At 40.8% G+C, this 18,585-nt stretch overlaps 1 protein-coding gene across 9 annotated transcripts in view; it reads left to right on the top strand.

Moving 5' to 3' along the window:
- The window catches only part of LOC116847132 (kinesin-like protein KIF13B), an 84,580-nt gene that overhangs the window by 39,829 nt on the left and 26,166 nt on the right, over positions 1-18,585 (top strand). For 6 of the 9 annotated variants that reach the window (XR_004378669.1, XM_032821799.1, XM_032821802.1 and 3 more), the window contains exons 3-16: positions 12,857-13,020; positions 13,799-14,067; positions 14,488-14,735; positions 14,850-14,967; positions 15,061-15,273; positions 15,361-15,624; positions 15,713-15,962; positions 16,059-16,201; positions 16,283-16,630; positions 17,007-17,183; positions 17,254-17,779; positions 17,873-18,097; positions 18,182-18,448; positions 18,526-18,585. The exon at positions 18,526-18,585 is cut by the window's right edge and continues 93 nt beyond it. Coding sequence is in view for 8 of the 9 variants with exons in the window: in XM_032821799.1 (XP_032677690.1) it covers positions 12,857-13,020; positions 13,799-14,067; positions 14,488-14,735; positions 14,850-14,967; positions 15,061-15,273; positions 15,361-15,624; positions 15,713-15,962; positions 16,059-16,201; positions 16,283-16,630; positions 17,007-17,183; positions 17,254-17,779; positions 17,873-18,097; positions 18,182-18,448; positions 18,526-18,585 (3,272 nt within the window). In the remaining variant the exon portion in view is untranslated. The remainder of the gene's footprint in view (positions 1-12,856; positions 13,021-13,798; positions 14,068-14,487; positions 14,736-14,849; positions 14,968-15,060; positions 15,274-15,360; positions 15,625-15,712; positions 15,963-16,058; positions 16,202-16,282; positions 16,631-17,006; positions 17,184-17,253; positions 17,780-17,872; positions 18,098-18,181; positions 18,449-18,525) is intronic. The other 3 variants (XM_032821803.1, XM_032821804.1, XM_032821800.1) reach the window with 1 other exon arrangement.

Here is an 18,585-nt window from a genome sequence, read left to right as displayed (position 1 = left end):
AAATCTGTTTGCAGATTTTGATTTTATTGCGCTATTATCTTATAGCTGAAATGTTTCTGTATCTCTGGACAGAAATATATTTAAAAAAATTGATTTCTAACAAAATTATGTTAAAATTGCCTACATTACAACAATCAAATTACAACAATCAGATGATTAAGCAACTTTTCTTCGATGAGTTTCGTAACGCATCTTGTATCCAATAGGAAAATTTGTTTCCTAGTGATTGTCAGAAGATGCGTTTTTCCATTGGATACGGAATGCGTTACAGAACTCATCGTGGAAAATTGTTGCTATACTTAATCAGCCAATTGTACTGTGTACCCAAAAAAATATGACCGTCCCGACTAGAAATTTACCCCATGGTCCTGATTGAGTTGACTTTAACTGAATGTCGAATCCACATAACTATTATATTGTCCGATTCTGGGAAGTTATCCAACGCTGCGTCTTTATCAGGACTTTAATCAGGCTTCATTATAATGTTTTCATCAGATTATACTATTGAATCCCTATTTTACTTCATATAATATTTTCATATAATATTTTACTTCATATTCCCTATTTTATTTCATATAATGGAAAGAATTATGATTAAATCAGGATTTATAAAGAATAAAAGGATAAAATTTATCAGGATTTATAAAGAGAGTGTTAAATTTGTGAAAAATATCTACATACTATAAATCAAAGAACAAAGCTTAGAATTAAATGATTTTAGACTTTGATAACACAAGTGGCTTGTTTGCTGTGAATATGACTTGCATTATTAAAATCGAAAATTATCTAATTCTAACAATATTTGTTCTTCGATTATATATATATATATATATATATATATATATATATTTTTATGATTTTATTTAAAAATTTTATATAAAATATATGTGAATTTTTTTAATATTTCAAAACTTGTTTTACAATTGGAAATAAAAAAAATAACAAATATTTTCATGAAAAAATTTATAAAAATTATTAATCAAACCTATTGTATGTAAGATTGTCACAAAAGGTATTAGAAACTAATAATGCAAGTCTATTATAGATAAAATAAATAAGGTCCTGAAAAGAGAACTTGATCAATAAAATTTTATGAAATAATATATTAGTATAATACATTAAGTATATACTATATTATATAGTAATATATTAGTATAATACATTAATCCTAATATATATCTAATCATTATAACCTTGCAAAGGTCTTCTTTACTCGATTTTTATCAGTATATGACGAGGTTTACCATAGTAAGGATAACCTTGCAAACCTCTAGTTAGGACCTTGTACAATATCAAATATACCTGATAACCATTTCCAGTCCAGTGATATTCTCCAAATTTCTTAGAGTAAAATCTCGCTCGAAAAGTAGAGTGATTATTAAATCACTCGAATTCGAGTGATTCTTCACTCATATAGAGTGAATTCTTCATTCTTGATCGTCGAATGAACATCTTTATTCAAGATTGAAGAGTAAATCTGATGTGGACCATCATTACAGGAATATATTCACTCTCATTGAGTGTAACGTTCATTTATATAGAGTCAGGATCCACTCTAAGCTCAAACGAAACATTCATTCTTGCGATTTTCAACGGCAGTATTTTCATTTTATTGCCTCGAGTGAAAATACTACCACTTTTCACTCGTTCTGAGAGAGATTCCACTCCAAGAAATTTAGAAAATACGGAGGGTTAACATAAAAGAGACGGAGTCTAAGTAGTCCCAGGAGTATGTTGCTCATGTGCTCTTTTCAGTATTTATCTTGAGAAGAATAGTGAATATATATATACAAAATCGCGAAATGATCTTTTTCGAGAACATAAATACTTTTCTCTGAATTTTATAGAAAAAAGTTGGAATAATACAGTAAAAAAAAAATAGAAATACTTGATTCAGTCGTAGTATAATGAACTTTCGAGTTTCTCTCGAGAAATTTTATATTAATAGTCTTCATTATGAGCGAATAAAGTTAAGCGACACGTTACTAGCTGGAATGAAATTCTTTGCAGATGTATGATATATTGGGTCGGATAATAAAAGTAATTTTCATTCATAAAATGATTGAAATCAATCATATGGGCGGATGAGGTAAAGTTGACCTATAATTAAGGACTGATAGAAGAAGGGCTGTGGAGACCTCTCGCGGAGACCCCGGAACTACTAATCAGAATATTTTATGTGTGGTTTTCTTACCCTGCGCTATACTGAGCAGCTGAACCCGATACCTGGGCAAAATGGCCACATTTGCTGTTTATATTTTGCTGTTTATATTTTATTGCAAAACGAAATATATACAGTTAACAAATGGCGGGCACATTAACACGTAGAAGAAGGCTGCCTCTACCATTATTTGTACAGTCACAACAACTAGTCGTCTGAGAAATTGTAACTTCGAAATTCCGAAATATGGGGCATCTAGTCCCGGCATCTACTCCCCTAATTATAATATAATCACAAAAATCGATAAAGATATTGTTATTATTATCATATCGATCGTTTGACCGCTCACCTGATTACTGCCCTTTGACTTTTCGTTTTGCCATTCACGGGATTCGCGTCTCTCGCACGACTTTACTCAACAGAGAAAGAATGAGAGGGGGGGGGGGAAGGGGCGGGAGGGACGTTCTGGAGATTTATAGCCGAGCTTTATACCGCGATATATGGCTACCGAGGAATTTCATTTTGTCGCGCCCTCGTGTTGCGTACTATTCGTTGAGCGTATAACGAAGAGCGCCTTCATTAAGGATTACCGTCAGGATTCCGGAAAATTGCCCGCGCGAAATCGCGTTTTACAAAAGGAGAGCCTCGCGGGATTGACTAGACGGGTTTCGTGCCAGCGCGCGAATTTTACGCGAGGTGCTCGCGCGAGCCAAGTCCGAACTGTTCGGGACTTGGCCGACTCAGCCACGGTGAACGCCTTCGATAATACAGGATTCACGGCTCTGATCTTCAGAAAGAGAATCATGGTCGTAATTTCAGGTCGTGGAACTCGGCGTGGCTCGCGCGATTAGACGATACGCGTTATCTCTCGAGGGTGAGGAGTTCTCGAGGGTTTTTTCTCTATAGGATCTATGACAATCTCAACACAGGACGGCGATAAAGAATTGATAAGCACCGAGCGATCGATAAAACGTGATTACACACGGAATTGTGCTGCCGCCGCCACGCAGCAGCGTCGTCGTCGTCGTCGTCGTCGTCGTCGTCTAGCGAAGATAACGCGCGCCGGTCGTGCGATTCCTGTCGCGTTTGCGTTGTTCAGTAACGTGCAATAACCCACATATTATACGGCCGTACAGTCGCCTTACTATGTATCGAGTATATATATATATATACATATAGCGCAGTATATAGTTAACTTATCCCATAATACTTGCCGAGTACGGCGGAGTTGGGCGCCGAGTTGGAATAGTTGGTCGTCTATCGACCGCTTTAGCGCGAAAACCGAGCAAAACGCGATCGAACGCGGAGTCAAAGTCTCCGATTGCGAGAGATTGTTACCGGCAGCGTGCCATTGCAGAGAGAGAGAGAGAGGGGGGGGGAGAGACAAAGAGAGAGATGCGTGTCATTTCGTTTGGCATCGGCAAAAGATGATAGAATATCTTTCTTTTAATATATAAGATGGACGTAAAGTATACGAAGTAGAAGAGAAGATGGGAATATGCACTATTTTTTTGGTTTAGACGAAACCTCATAATAATTGTGTCAATAACTGTCAAAAGTTTTAGCAAATATATCTCTTACGATGTATTCATATAATTATTAGGAAAATAAATAAAAAACACATTTTTTTGTGTTTAAAAAGCACACTTTTTTAGCATTATGCGAGAAGTGGAGTCTTGGAAAATAGGATGGTATACGGAACAGGCATGAAAATAATAAAAAAAAGTTACCTTCTTATAAAGTTGTTGATGTTAAGACAACTTGTTTTATTGATTTCTTCGAATGTAAAAGTCATAAGTCAGAAATGAAGTGAAATTAAATGTTAGAAATGTTAGAAAAGTAGAAATGAAGTTAGAATTGTGTTACATATAGAAGAATTGAGTTATATGTAGAAATTAAATTATAGAAATGAAAAAATAAATAAAAACACTGTTTTCACACCGACTGCATAAGACGTGGTAACATGGATGCCTTACTCCATATTACCACCCATCGCTATTTTCCAAACACAAATCTCAAAATAGGAAAAATATTTCCAAATAACTAAATCCGCGATTTTGAAGTTTAATCTTATTACAATAATCAACATACTATAGCTAATATGTTAGATTTTTAGATATGTATCGATTAAGATAGTAAAAATATTTTTTAATTTTACCTTGTGAAAAGCTTTGACAAGAAGAAAGCAAAATGGTTTCTCTTAACACTATAAACAACGTGATACCAGATCCCAGTAGCCGATAAGGACGTTAATAGGACTTTAATAGTTATGTAAATTTCAGTCAGAGTGACAGATCTCAGTGACTATTTAATCAGCTTTGTTTCACATTACTACCTTCTCTCCTACGCGAAATAAAATAGACTTCCATGATTATCACGACATAAGACAATCTATGAAACTTTCTATGAAACAATTCTTTCAATTTGATGAGGTCAAATTGATGAAATAAATATACTGTATTGAATTAATTATTAAATATAAAATTTAATTAAAAGAGTGCGGCCAAACCGTCATAGGCATTTAACCCCATTTTTAAAGATGGTCATAATTTTGGTATTTTCTAAAAGCTTATTGCGAGTAGATTCGAAATATATAAGTATCAAGGTGGCGCTCTATACCATTTCAGAGAAAAATGGTCCAAAAGAGTTTCACTTTCAATAGATGGCGCCATGTGCCTTGCAAAAAACAAAAAATTTTGGCGCCCACATAATAATATCTCGAATCGCGCTTAATCTTGATAATAGAATAAACATGAACATATTTGATAAAGCTTCATTGATACGGATCCGATTATCACTCTAGCGAAAGTATGATTCTGCTTTTTGTAGGAGTTTGTTTGTTTGTTTCCAGTGTTTGTAACGGTGTGAAGCGCCATCTCGATATTTATATATTTGGAATCTACTCGCAATAAGCTTTCAAAAAAACCAAAATTACTACTATTTTCAAACTTACAAAAAATGTGACTAAACTTGGCCGCACTCTTTAATGTTTTTTGTTGTATTAATACGGAAACAAATTTGCTAAAAATTACATTGAGATTTTTATATTACATTTAACATTACGTTTTGAGCATTTTTTAATATTTTTATTTGATAAATTTGATTGCAATTTATTTGATAAATTTGATTGCAATTTATTTGATAAATTTGATTGCAATCTGAGCTGTCATAAGAGACTCAAGGGGTTACTGAATTTCGTAATTTAATATACTTAAAGTTGCTGTAAAGTTTATGCGTCAGTCTATCGGGGTAGACATGTAACGTTGCATTCTCCGAGGGAGGCAAAGCGATTTGGGACGGCTTTTCCAAGGCTCGGCCGGAGAACAGAGTCGTCGTGACTGTTCGTGACTATTTTCAGGCTTTCAAGTACTCGCGCAAGTTTTACGAGCGCGACGACGCCGACGTATGACGCGCCGGAATCGCGGGGAAAGCCGGGGAAAAATAGCTCTCCAACTCCGTGCGTTTATCATTAAAATTCAATCGTCTCGGGTACTCGAAGCGAGAGCCGCGCCGAGGACACACCGTCGCGCACCGTTAATGGAAAGTGGAACGTTCCGGCCACGGGGTAGACCGTCCGATAAGGTGCGAGGCGGTGGCTCTCGCGGTGTTCGCGCACCTCCCGCAGGAAAAGGGAGAATTTATTCGAGAGGAGAATTTAAACGAGACTGCTATGTGGGTCAGCTTTTTCAAAGTTTCGCCGAGCGAATACGCATACCGGCGGGTGAGCGCGCGTATCCGGGGAATTCCCCCTTTTCCCGTGAAAATTTCAAGACTATCAGGAGGAGACGGACATCTCGCGTTCTCTCCGAGGCACGTTCTGTCGTCGAGCTCGTTGTCGGTGACGAGCGCTGAATCGCACTCGACTTACAATTGTATCAAGATACCCGATGTCTCCCTCGTGAGAGACGGGAGATTGAATTCTCGCGCATCAGCTTGTTCTCCGCGCGGAGTTTCGCTGAGACCGCGTTCTGAAACTCGCTTCTGCATTTTTGGCCTCCTGACGACGCCGCCGAAAGTGTCAAAAACTCCGGGATTCAGCATTTTGCGCCGGCCGTGAAAAGACACTACGGCGGTATGAAGATCGCGATTAGAGTATTGTCGTTATAATTTAGATTTTTCTGCATCTGGGTGCGCTACTCAAGTATTCAACCTTCTTCGTTTCGGATATATTTTGACCATGTTCAAGGTCTAAATAGACCTAATGGTGAGAACTCACTATTTAATTGACATATATGTATTTTTTTTATATCTTTTATTTTAGCATTATATAAAGTAATTTAGTACAATATGTACTGACTTTTTCTGAAATAACTCGAAAAGTCGCGAAGTACCACACTTGTATTTAGAATATTACAAAAACTATGTCAACTTTGAAACTGCTCTGGGTCAAAAAAGACCCAGAGCACGGCTAGAAGGTTAAATTCACGAATACCATTCAAGCAAATAGTTTACAATGCACATTCGTTCGTTATTTATGTAGTTATTGTTGGAGAAATCAATAGCTCGAAAAGTCAATTGATTTCCAGTGTTCATTGAGTGTAAATTGACATTTCCATTAAAACCGTTGATTGTTATGGTGGTTATGGCCACCAGCGACCAGTGCTATAATATTATCGCGTCTCATTAATTTACGTATTAAACGTAACCAGTTGCGTGTAATAAATTAAATATACAGCCGATAAAGAGCCAATAAAACGAACTAACGAATATATACATCGCAAATTGTATTTATTTACCGCATATTTGTTGATTCAAACTTAAATTCAGCATTGAAATAATCAATGGAAATGAATATGGGACAGATAACATGTCAATCCAATATGAATATTGAAGTTATTATTCTGAGCTCTCTTTTACCGATAAAAGTGCCTTTAAATGTGCGTATAAGCTAATTAGAAGGCTTACAAGCTACATTTAAAGATACTTTTATCGATGAAAAAATATTTAGTATAAAGAGCTTAGGATATGAAGGAGTGAGCAAAGTATTTTGGAATTCTGTATTCTGTATGCGTATCTGGAATGTTAAAGATGCCTTTCTGATTCTCAAGATGAAACAGTTTTACATGAGATGTCTGTATAAGGAAAGTGGAACTTGGAATTAAAAGAGCATACTTAACATCCGCTATACGTCCAGAATAGATCCCCAGGTCAACATCGCATAGCAACACAGCAACGTGCTACCAAAGATACCCAGATAAACTTTTATGATCATCATGTCGTGAGACAGTCGATGATAGGAACTTTAAAATTCTTTCAGTTACATCGATGAGACATATATATTTGTGTTGAATTAATCGTAAATTTACATCATACAATAATATAAATTTTTCGTTATATTGGTGCAACTATAAATTTACTAAAAGTTACTCAGATTTTCATATTATATTTTGCATGACATATTGATTTGAGCAAATTTTAATCATTCTTTTTGTATTTATTTTTTTTCGTCTTTTTAGTTCAACATTCTATACAGAGAGAAAGAGAGAAAATGTTATAGTAAAAATTGCTATAGTAAGAATTTTGTGGCCAAGGAATAGGTAATTCTGTAATATCCTTTCATTTCTTATATACTGTACGTACTATTTATATTTTAAGAACTGCAATGTGCTATTAAAAAACTTGCTACACTGAGAAAAAAAATACTTGGAAATTTATTTGTGGGATATAAGGTTTATTTCTGCGAAATAACATTTATTTCTGTAAATAAATTTTATACCCCACGAATATATATAAATGTTCAAGTATTTTTTCTCGGTATAAGTTTCTAGCGAAATGTACTACATTCCTTAACAAGACAGACTTTACTGACTACTTCTGCACTAAAAGCACAGTAAAATTGAAAAGAATCTATACGAAGGAAAAGCAATAGTATCTTCCTTTCATATATGTGATAAGTATAAGTACATATGAACCTCTCATAAGGGACGCGAGCTTTACAAATCAACTAATAAAATCGCTGCCAAAGGACCCCGCACTAAACCGCACGTGATTTTGGGCCCCGGTGAAAATGGCTGAATTTTTAATATGTTGTATTTTTTGAGTCACTGAACAAATATTTCCTCAGGCAAAATGTCAAAAAATGGACAGTTTCAGCGTTTCAACCCTTAGAAGCTTGAGGTCAGACCAGCAAAGATATCACTTTCGGATCAATGCGGTTACTGTTATATGGGAACAATATGAATTTTTGGTGAACAAAATAATTAAAAAGTAATTTGTTTATGATAGTATTGTTTAAACAATTTGAAAACGCCATTGTTTACAGGAACGATTCGGGGTGCTTTTTGTACGTGAGTCCCCTTGCCTCTCACAATTCGGGGTGCTTTCTGTACGTGAGTCCCCTTGCCCCTCACAATTCGAGATGCTATATTGCGCATTATTTGTTGTAAAATTAGCAATAAACAAATGGCTGATAGTGAAACCTATTCCAGTAGCCTGACACGTATGAATAAACAGAGCCACCGATCGCGCGCGAAACGTTGCGGCCGTCGGCTTTGAGCGGTAGTGGAGGAATAGGAAGTGTTGCCTCAGAAATCGGACCGAAAAGTTTAAATAACTCCGACCACTGCATTGTGGCATTGTACGTGCGCTCGCCCTTATATGCAAGAGCGGCAAATATTTGGATTTCACTTATGCCTTTTGGTTATAATATATGGTGATAAGTATATGTATATACTAGTGTACTAGTATAGTGTATATTATAATTGCGCTTATGCCAAGGCTGGAATTGTAATCGAACGAGTTTGTGAAAAAATAATTTATCGTATACTCCTATTATATTTCATCATTATGGCTTTCAGAAATCGAATGCCGTGTTACATATGTAACGTAGCATTTGATTTAGCGCGAATGGCGCGAATAGATGATGATGATAATGCAAACAAACGAGACATTGCTATTCGTAGACGTGACGAAAATGATCATCCACCACTTGCTGTTACAAATGTCACTAGAATCTGTATAAATTGTAATCGTTCAGTTCTTAATGAAATAGCAAGTATCCTACACGATCCTACTTGCTTAAAGTTGAACGTTTTGAAACAAAAAGCAAATCATGCTTGTGTTATATGTCACGTTGACCGCAATACGCACAGACTGTCTATTGAATGTAGAGTTAAAGTTTTTGTTGTTACGAACATTTATGTACCTCCTAACGTAAGATCTTGCGCGCATCACTTGGATGAAAATGGATTTTTCTTACAAGTTTTACTCCCTGGCTTACAGTCTATTAATAGACCTTATGTTATACAAGGACAAGAGTTGCAAATATTTTTGCAGCAACTAAGAAACATGGCTATTAACCAAGGGAGGTATGAAGAGGAGAATTGTTTTTCAGACAACGAATTTCAATGCATTGCTCCTATAACAAAGGAACAATTTTGCGAGTTGTTTACATTTTGCGATCGAGTAGCTCAAACTGGAGGTCACAGATATGTAACTAAGAGAGATTTGTTGACCTTTTTGTGCAAGTTACGACAAGGGCTATCAGACGAATTTCTGAAGGTAATATTCAATTATTCGAGTAGACAGACTGTAAGTCTGGCCATAAGTATAGTCAGACAATCTTTAATGCAACGATTTGTACCTAGCAATATTGGATTTCAGGCTATTACGAGAGAAGACTACATAGCTAGGCACGTTACGGAATTTGCTAACGCACTGTATAATCCAGAGCCGAATGTGCCTAGAGCTATCGCTTACATCGATGGTACATATTCGTATATCCCTAAGAGTAGTAACTTTCGAGTTTTACGGCAATCTTATTGCGTTCACAAAGGCCGACACTTAGTAAAACCTGCTTTGGTTGTTGCTCCAGATGGATATATCCTTGCAATTCAAGGTCCCTACTTTTCGGACTCCCGAAATAACGATGCTGCAATGCTGTGCAATGAATACGAAAGGGATGTTGATTCTATGAGAGAATGGTTTCAAGATAGGGATCTTTTTATATTAGACCGAGGATATCGCGATGCTACGCCATGGCTTGAACGCGTAGGCATTCATAATAAAATGCCAGCTCTTCTTCAACGGGGGCAGAGTCAACTATCAACAGAACAAGCAAATGAATCGCGTTTAATCACAAAAACAAGATGGATAGTTGAAGCAAGAAACGGTCACATAAAGTCTATGTTTAAATTCTTCGCTCAAATAATTAATGTACCGCATATATACAATCTTGGTGACTTTTATCGAATTGCTGGAGCGATAATAAACAGATATCACCCTCCCATCCATATGGAAGGGGCCAATGCGCAACTAGCGAGAGAAATGTTAGAGAAATCACAAACTGTTAATATTGTGCAAGCGCGAGTGGAAGCGGACAATCTTCGTAACAGAAATGGACGATGGAAAAAACTTAACCAACATCACGTGCCTAACTTTCCTCGTCTTACCTTAGATTATCTGCGAGACCTAACGGTAGGTGTATATCAAGTTCACTTGGCGCCTTCTTACATACAGGATAAGATTCAACGAGACGAACAAGAAGAGTTTCAGTTAGATGAACTCATTGACGAACCTGGTTTTATAAGAGTCAGACTATATTCTAGATTTCGCAATGCTGCAAAATATCAATTATGGATAGCATACGACAGCATTGAAGAGAATGAACACAATAATGATATTCATAACAATATTATTCATGGATACTACTGTACCTGTAAAACAGGTGCTAGGAGTATTGGCTCGTGTGCTCATGTTGCTAGTGTATTATGGTTTCTTGGATACGCACGTCATGAACCAAATGTTTCATATCCTGCTACGTCTCTACTAAATAACATTTTAGATGCAGCTCATAGAGCGCAGCCTATCAATCCAAATGATGCTATGGAACTAGGTGAATAGATGAGCGCGATTAATGAGTCGTGAGAGGCAAGGGGACTCACATACAGAAAGCACCCCGAATTGTGAGAGGCAAGGGGACTCACGTACAGAAAGCACCCCGAATCGTGAGAGGCAAGGGGACTCACGTACAAAAAGCACCCCGAATCGTTCCTGTAAACAATGGCGTTTTCAAATTGTTTAAACAATACTATCATAAACAAATTACTTTTTAATTATTTTGTTCACCAAAAATTCATATTGTTCCCATATAACAGTAACCGCATTGATCCGAAAGTGATATCTTTGCTGGTCTGACCTCAAGCTTCTAAGGGTTGAAACGCTGAAACTGTCCATTTTTTGACATTTTGCCTGAGGAAATATTTGTTCAGTGACTCAAAAAATACAACATATTAAAAATTCAGCCATTTTCACCGGGGCCCAAAATCACGTGGTTTAGTGCGGGGTCCTTTACGAAGACCCGCCTGTCTGGGTAATGCTCTCCACTTGAATCGGCTCTCGTCGAAATCCGATGAACGAAGATCGTAGGTCGTGGCACCGTGTCTCGCGGTAACCTAGTTGCACCGGTCGGACCAAAACGTGGAGCGTCGTCGGGCCACTGCGTCGCTTTAATGTGCCACCGCAGAGGCTCGCGTGCCGAAGGCCACCTCGGAACGCGCCTACAATACACGCGCCGAATCGTAATCTCGGGGGGGTATCTCACGCGATATGGTCAGCCGGCTTCTTCTACGTCCAATTAAGAGGCGCTTATCGAGCGGCCGCTTTACCGCAACCACCCTTTTCGCACAAGTCGCCATTGCGTCTTCGGCGCACCGCGTTGCGTCCGTTGCGTCCGAGGATGCCTTCGTTCTCTCTGTCTCTCGGGCGAATCGCGAATTCGCGTGTGGCCCACGGCTGATTCTCTCGCGATCGCCGATTGCTGATTTCAGCTTTTCCGCCTCGTCTCCTGTCCCGACCGTCGTCGGAAACGAAGTGCCTTTAGGAGATCAAGAAGTGCGTTCTCAGAAGAGATAACAGATTATACGTTACGTAATGTCTACAAATCAATTATCGACGTACCACTTGTAGGAATCGAAAGTGTCGGCACGCGTAGTATATTTTATGTCCTCGCGCCGCCCCGCGTCACCTCGCGCCACCCTCGAATCCGCTTGCACATTTGCACGTTTATTGCGGCGTGTGACTCATACGGACACGACAGTTCGCGCGGTCGATATGCGAATCATTATTTGTCGCCGATGTCGGCATGATAAAGTCAGCCGGGCGTTTATACGCGAGCCGTGAGCTTGTCGCGCAAATTTTTGCAAAGTGGCAATATGCCAATGACGGGAGGACCACGATACTTGTTCATACGAGCCGTCCCACCAGATCTGTATCGCGCTGTGTATCCCGATAATGGAGCCTTCGCCGAGGCTCGTAGTAAGATTTTTCGTTCCGGCATATCTCAGCTTTTCTATTTCCCACCGTAAAACTCGCCGGAGCGTACGTATCTCCACTTCCGCTTCGCGATACCTCGTCGCGGTGGCTGAACTTTTTTTCTCTCTCTCTCTCTCTCTCTCTCTCTCTCTTTCGTTTCTCCCTGTCCTTCCCAAAATAACAGAGCGATCGGAAGTACATGACTGGAAATCGATAGCAATGCGCAATCCGGGATCATTTTCACCGATATCGCAGAGACGAGAGTGACTTTTGATATTTGAGTCGAGAGGAATGTTTCGACTTCTCCACGGATACAAAAGACGTAATAATGGCCGATATTGCGCGGATGAAGGGACCCGAGACGTGCGCGCGACCTAATCCACTCCTGTCGATTCTGTATGTAATGTCTTTCACATTATTCTACTTGTCACGTCGCCGTTGCAGGAACAAGCCGAAGACCTTCGCGTTCGATCACTGCTTTTACTCCCTGGAGCCCGGGCTGGAGAACTTCGCGAGCCAGGAGATCGTCTTCGATGCCCTGGGTCGCGACATCTTGGACAATGCGTTCCAGGGTTACAATGCCTGCATCTTTGCTTACGGACAGACCGGTGAGTAGCCGAAGAGCCGGTCCCGCGCGACCGTCTTAGCTTCTTGTCCTACTTCTTGGTGCCGAACTCGTCGACACTCGAAGCCACGAGAATCATATTCGAAGAGTTAGCGGCTGAGGCACGACTAGGCGGCCGGTTGATCGCACGAACGAAGCGTAACGCGGCAAATAACGCAATTAGCCGGTCGGGTCGTCATTGATAAACGACTAGCACGCTTGATCTTCCGCGGGGCGAGAGACATTGACCCACGAGGCGGAACAAGGCACCCGCGCCGTTGGTGACAACGTATGCTCTCCCTGCAGCAGCGATCTACGTGCGGAAGAGGTGGCGCGACGAGAGAATGGGATTACGTGCTTCTTTCTAAAGACTCTTATTCGTCACCCTCGCTCAACGAGTCGTATTTAATCCGTCGTCTCAACGCCTCACCGTGAGACGAATTCTATCTTTATCTTTTTATCAAATCGCCTAGCCGTACCTTGAGATTAAGTAGAAACTGAGGAAGTTACTGAGCGTTTGGTGAAACATCACGTTCAATGGGGTTAGAAGATTGGAGGTTAAAGATGAATTCCCAAACGGGAAGATACGAATTGTTTCGATTGCCTGACGTAGATATAAAGTGTCCTTAGAGTAGCAATGCGAAGAGAAGTCTAAAGACATCTCCTTCCTTGGTCTATATAAGTGATCAAATATTGATCTCAAGCTTAAGAGTACTTATCGCGAAAGGTGGCAAAGAGGATTTTAAAGCAGTTTCTCGTATGCGTACGGCTTGACCCTATAGGCTCCGGGAAGTCTTACACGATGATGGGCAGTGGCGACAACAAAGGGATAATACCGCGGCTGTGCGACAATCTCTTCGACATGATAGCGAAGCAACAGAGTTCCGAGCTCACGTACAAAGTCGAGGTGTCGTACATGGAGATTTACAACGAGAAAGTGCACGACCTCCTGGACCCGAAGCCAAACAAGCAGTCACTCAAAGTTAGAGAACACAATGTCCTGGGGCCCTACGTGGACGGACTCAGTCAGCTGGCGGTTACTTCATTCCAGGTGACTGCCTGATCTCGTTCGTTACATCAAGCGAATCCATTTCCGGGTGGGTTATTTCCGTCACACAGTGTCCGCTATAGAAGAGAAATCTGAGAAAAATCTGAGAAAAATATACTTGAACATTTGTTCGTAGGACATAAAGTTTATGCACACGAATAACCTTTCAAGTATTCTTTTCCAGTATGAGTTTCAAGCTCGGAAACACCGAGTTGATACCGAGTTGTATTCCGTGTGTCCATTTCCGAAATATTATCTCATGAATAGGGAAACAGTCAGCGAATAATTAATAATGGAAAATTATATTATAATCCGGTTATGGCCGATGATTTGTGTGTAAATAATTAATAATTAATTAAAATAAATAATTCCTCGTAATTCGAACAATCGACGCTTGCGGAGAATATATTCCAATTATTGCAGGACATCGACAACCTTATGGCGGAGGGTAACAAATCGCGGACGGTTGCGGCGACGAACATGAACTCCGAAAGCTCCCGTTCGCATGCCGTGTTCTCGGTGATTCTCACGCAGACTCTTACGGACTCGAAGAGCGGAGTCAGCGGGGAGAAGGTCTCGCGGATGAGCTTAGTGGATTTAGCTGGGAGCGAAAGGGCTGTGAAAACCGGAGCGGTGGGTGATAGACTTAAAGAAGGAAGCAATATTAACAAGTAAGTAGCTCCATCAGCCGCCCCGTAAACGAATTTTCCGATCGCTCGCGTGAGAGCGCACTGTGAAGCGAGAGAGAGAGAGAGAGAGAGCGCTGTACATTTTCCATTTATCAGGTCCCTAACGACATTGGGTCTAGTCATTTCGAAGCTGGCGGATCAGAACTCCGGGAGCAACAAGAACAAGGACAAGTTCGTGCCGTACAGAGACTCAGTTCTTACGTGGCTCTTGAAGGTGCGACGTGATATCGCTCGTTTTGAAATACACGCTCCTGTGTGTCTCCGATTGCTGGATTGTATCATCTTGTTGCTCTTAAAAATTTTTCAGGATAATCTTGGTGGAAACAGCAAAACCGTAATGGTGGCCACTATATCGCCGGCCGCCGACAATTACGAAGAGACGCTGTCGACCCTCCGATACGCCGACAGAGCGAAGAGGATAGTCAATCACGCTGTGGTCAACGAGGATCCCAACGCCAGGATTATTCGCGAGCTCAGGCAGGAGGTCGAGACCTTGAAGGAAATGTTGCTGCACGCCACAGTAAGCCGTCTTTTTGTGCTCGCGCTCATAGCTGTCTGCGGTTTACGCGACTGCGTGTATGAAAACATCACGACGATGTTTAACTAGGGCCAAGGTTCGATCGTCGGCCAGCAACGCACAGATATCACGGAAAAGCTGTCGGAGTCGGAACGGCTGATGAAGGAGATGTCGCAAACGTGGGAGGAGAAGCTCGTGAAGACCGAGAGACTGCAACACGAGAGGCAGCAAGCTCTGGAGAAGATGGGAATAAGCGTGCAAGCGTCCGGTATACAAGTAGAGAAGAACAAGTATTATCTGGTTAATTTGAACGACGACCCGAGCTTGAACGAGCTGCTAGTTTATTACCTCAAGGTACGTGCATGTTGCTTATTCGCGGTCGTTCCGCGTTCATCGCGCGCGTTGGATATTGTGTATTTTTTGCTTTCTCTTGTTCGCGCAGGAGAGAACTCTCGTAGGCGGTCGCTCGGCTAAAGTCGAACAGGACATTCAGCTGCACGGCTTGGGTATCCTGCCGGAACATTGCGTCATTACGATAGAAGAGTCAGGCTTGTACATGACGCCGTTGAACGGTGCTCGATGTTTCGTGAACGGTACGCAAGTCGTGAGCAAGACCCCGCTGTTGCACGGTGACCGAATCGTCTGGGGGAACCACCACTTCTTCCGAGTTAACTGTCCGAGGAGCGCCACAGGTGCGAGGCGATTACTAATTTCAAGATAAGACGCGCATCTGTTTCGCCAGGCAATCGGTAATGGATTCCCGATACCGTTTACTATTCTGTCCGCAGCTATCAACAGCGAGCCGCAAACTCCCGCGCAGAACATTGACTATAACTTCGCCAGAGAGGAGCTTATGCTTAACGAACTCTCGAACGATCCTATTCAGAGAGCTATCGCGAGACTGGAGAAACAACACGAGGAAGATAAGCAGGTACGTTTCGCGTGTCGCTTTAATAAGTATCGGAATAATAGCGCGCGCACTGTATTCACATGTGTGTGTCGCGTTCCGAAGGTCGCGTTGGAAAAGCAAAGGCAAGAGTACGAACGGCAGTTTCAACAACTGCGCAACATATTGTCCCCTTCTACGCCATACTCACCTTACGTACCGTACGATCCTCTGAGAGGTAGTCAAAGCGGGAAACTGCCGGCTTGTACGCCAACGACACAAATGCGCGTTGAGAAGTGGGCACAGGAGCGAGACGAGATGTTCAAGAGGAGTTTGGGTCAATTGAAGACAGACATCTTAAAAGCCAACGCGCTGGTACAAGAGGCTAATTTCCTCGCGGAGGAGATGGACAAACAGACGAAATTCAGCGTCACCCTGCAAATTCCTCCGAATAATCTGAGCCCGAACAGGAAGGTAACAATGCCACTTTTCAGTGATGCATGATTTTATTTTACCGCCTTTCATTGTTTTTCTGTGATTCAAAGAACAAGTATTTTTTCTAGAATTGTAATTAAGTTTAATTAAGTTTAATTTAGTTTCAACTTTTATTAAGTTAATTTTACTTTAAAGATTTATTATTGATAAATGTGTGTAATATTGTGTAGCTTCGCATAAATTCTCGTTGATTTGTTTAAATCTTTAAAATTCATATTATCAACTGTGAGCACTTTTACTGTCACTTACTTTAATTATTACTTACTTTAATTATTCTTTCTTTTATATTATTTTTTGTTTTGTTAATTTATTTGTTTTTTTGTTTTCCTTTTTATACACACTCTTCGATATGTAGAGTGTATTCTTTCAGCGGGGCGCTTTTGTCAGCGAGCCCGCGATTTTAGTGAAGAGAACGAATACGGGTAGCCAAGTGTGGTCCATGGAGAAACTAGAAAATAAGTTAATCGATATGCGGGACATGTACGAGGAACGAAAAGACCCTCACAATTGCCAGCGATTACCTTCTATCAAGGTATACACACCTTTATCTTCTAAGTATGCCTCTCTTAAAACGACGTACAAATACAAATTATTTTCTGCAGGATGAAGTGCCAGGGAAAACGCAGGATCCATTTTACGAATCCCAAGAAAATCACAATCTTATCGGCGTCGCTAATATTTTCTTAGAAGTACTGTTTCATGATGTACGATTAGATTATCATACCCCAATTATTAGTCAGCAAGGAGAGGTCGCTGGTCGACTGCAGGTCGAGATAAGTCGCATATCCGGACAGTTTCCTCAAGATCGAATTTGCGAGGCCGCTTCGGAATCCTCCGCGGACTCGACATCCTCCGAGCCGGAGGATTATTCGGGTTCCAGCCACATTACCTGTCGCGTGACGATAAAACAAGCCACCGGTTTACCGCTCTCGTTGAGCCATTTTGTGTTTTGTCAGTATATGTTTTGGGGCCACTCGGGACCGATAGTGGTCCCGCCGGTGGTGAACGCCGAGCTGCCCAACTCCAACAATTGTATCACTGGGCAGAGGGATTCCTTGGCGTTTAAGTTCGATCATACAAAAGACTTCACTGTACCCATCACGGAGGAGTTCATCGAGCACAGCGCTGGTAAGGATTCGTCATTCTTCGTCGCCGTTCTTCGATACAGAACGCGCAGAGAATTGTTCCCGTTATATTATTCATTGTCACGTGCATCTGTAGAAGGAGCCTTGAGTATAGAAGTATGGGGCCACCGAAGCGCCGGCTTTTCACGCAGCAAGCCCGGATGGGAAGTGGAACAACAGCAATTGGCGAAAGCCAGATCGCTCGCTGACCGATGGTCGGAATTAACGAGAAAGATCGAACTGTGGGTGGAGATACAAGAGCTCAATGAGCAAGGAGAATATTCGCCTGTCGAAGTCGCGGTAAAGCAAGACACATGTACAGGTGAGGATAAATTATAGTGTGCTTCTCGACCGCGGCATATCGATTCTAACTGTTATTTATTGTTCGATAATCTTACTTCGGCAGGCGGCATTTATCAGCTCAGACAAGGCCAACAACGTCGGATACAAGTCCGAGTGAAACCAGTACAAAATTCCGGAACCCTACCGATAATCTGCCAATCAATATTAAATATAGCCGTTGGAAGTGTGTCCGTGCGAAATCGACTGCAAATTCCATTAGATAGTTATCAAGACGAGGACCTGAGTATACTGAGAGAAAAGTGGAGCGACGCTTTAATGAGAAGGAGACAGTATCTCGATCAGCAGATTCAAAAGCTCATCAATAAGCAAGGTGATGCACTATTTCATAGATGGATTTTCATTTCCTTGGAGTGCAATACTGTTCTAAACTTTCACGTATTTCTACAGACAAAACGGAACAAGATATGGAACGAGAACAAAGTCTCGTAGATCAGTGGGTCAGTCTTA

The sequence above is a fragment of the Odontomachus brunneus genome, unplaced genomic scaffold (assembly GCF_010583005.1).
Source record: "Odontomachus brunneus isolate Ranch 3 - 2012 unplaced genomic scaffold, Obru_v1 Obru_scaffold_074, whole genome shotgun sequence".
Lineage (NCBI taxonomy): Eukaryota > Metazoa > Arthropoda > Insecta > Hymenoptera > Formicidae > Odontomachus > Odontomachus brunneus.
Note: the sequence above shows the minus strand (reverse complement) of the source record. Positions and strands in the feature narration are given on the sequence as shown.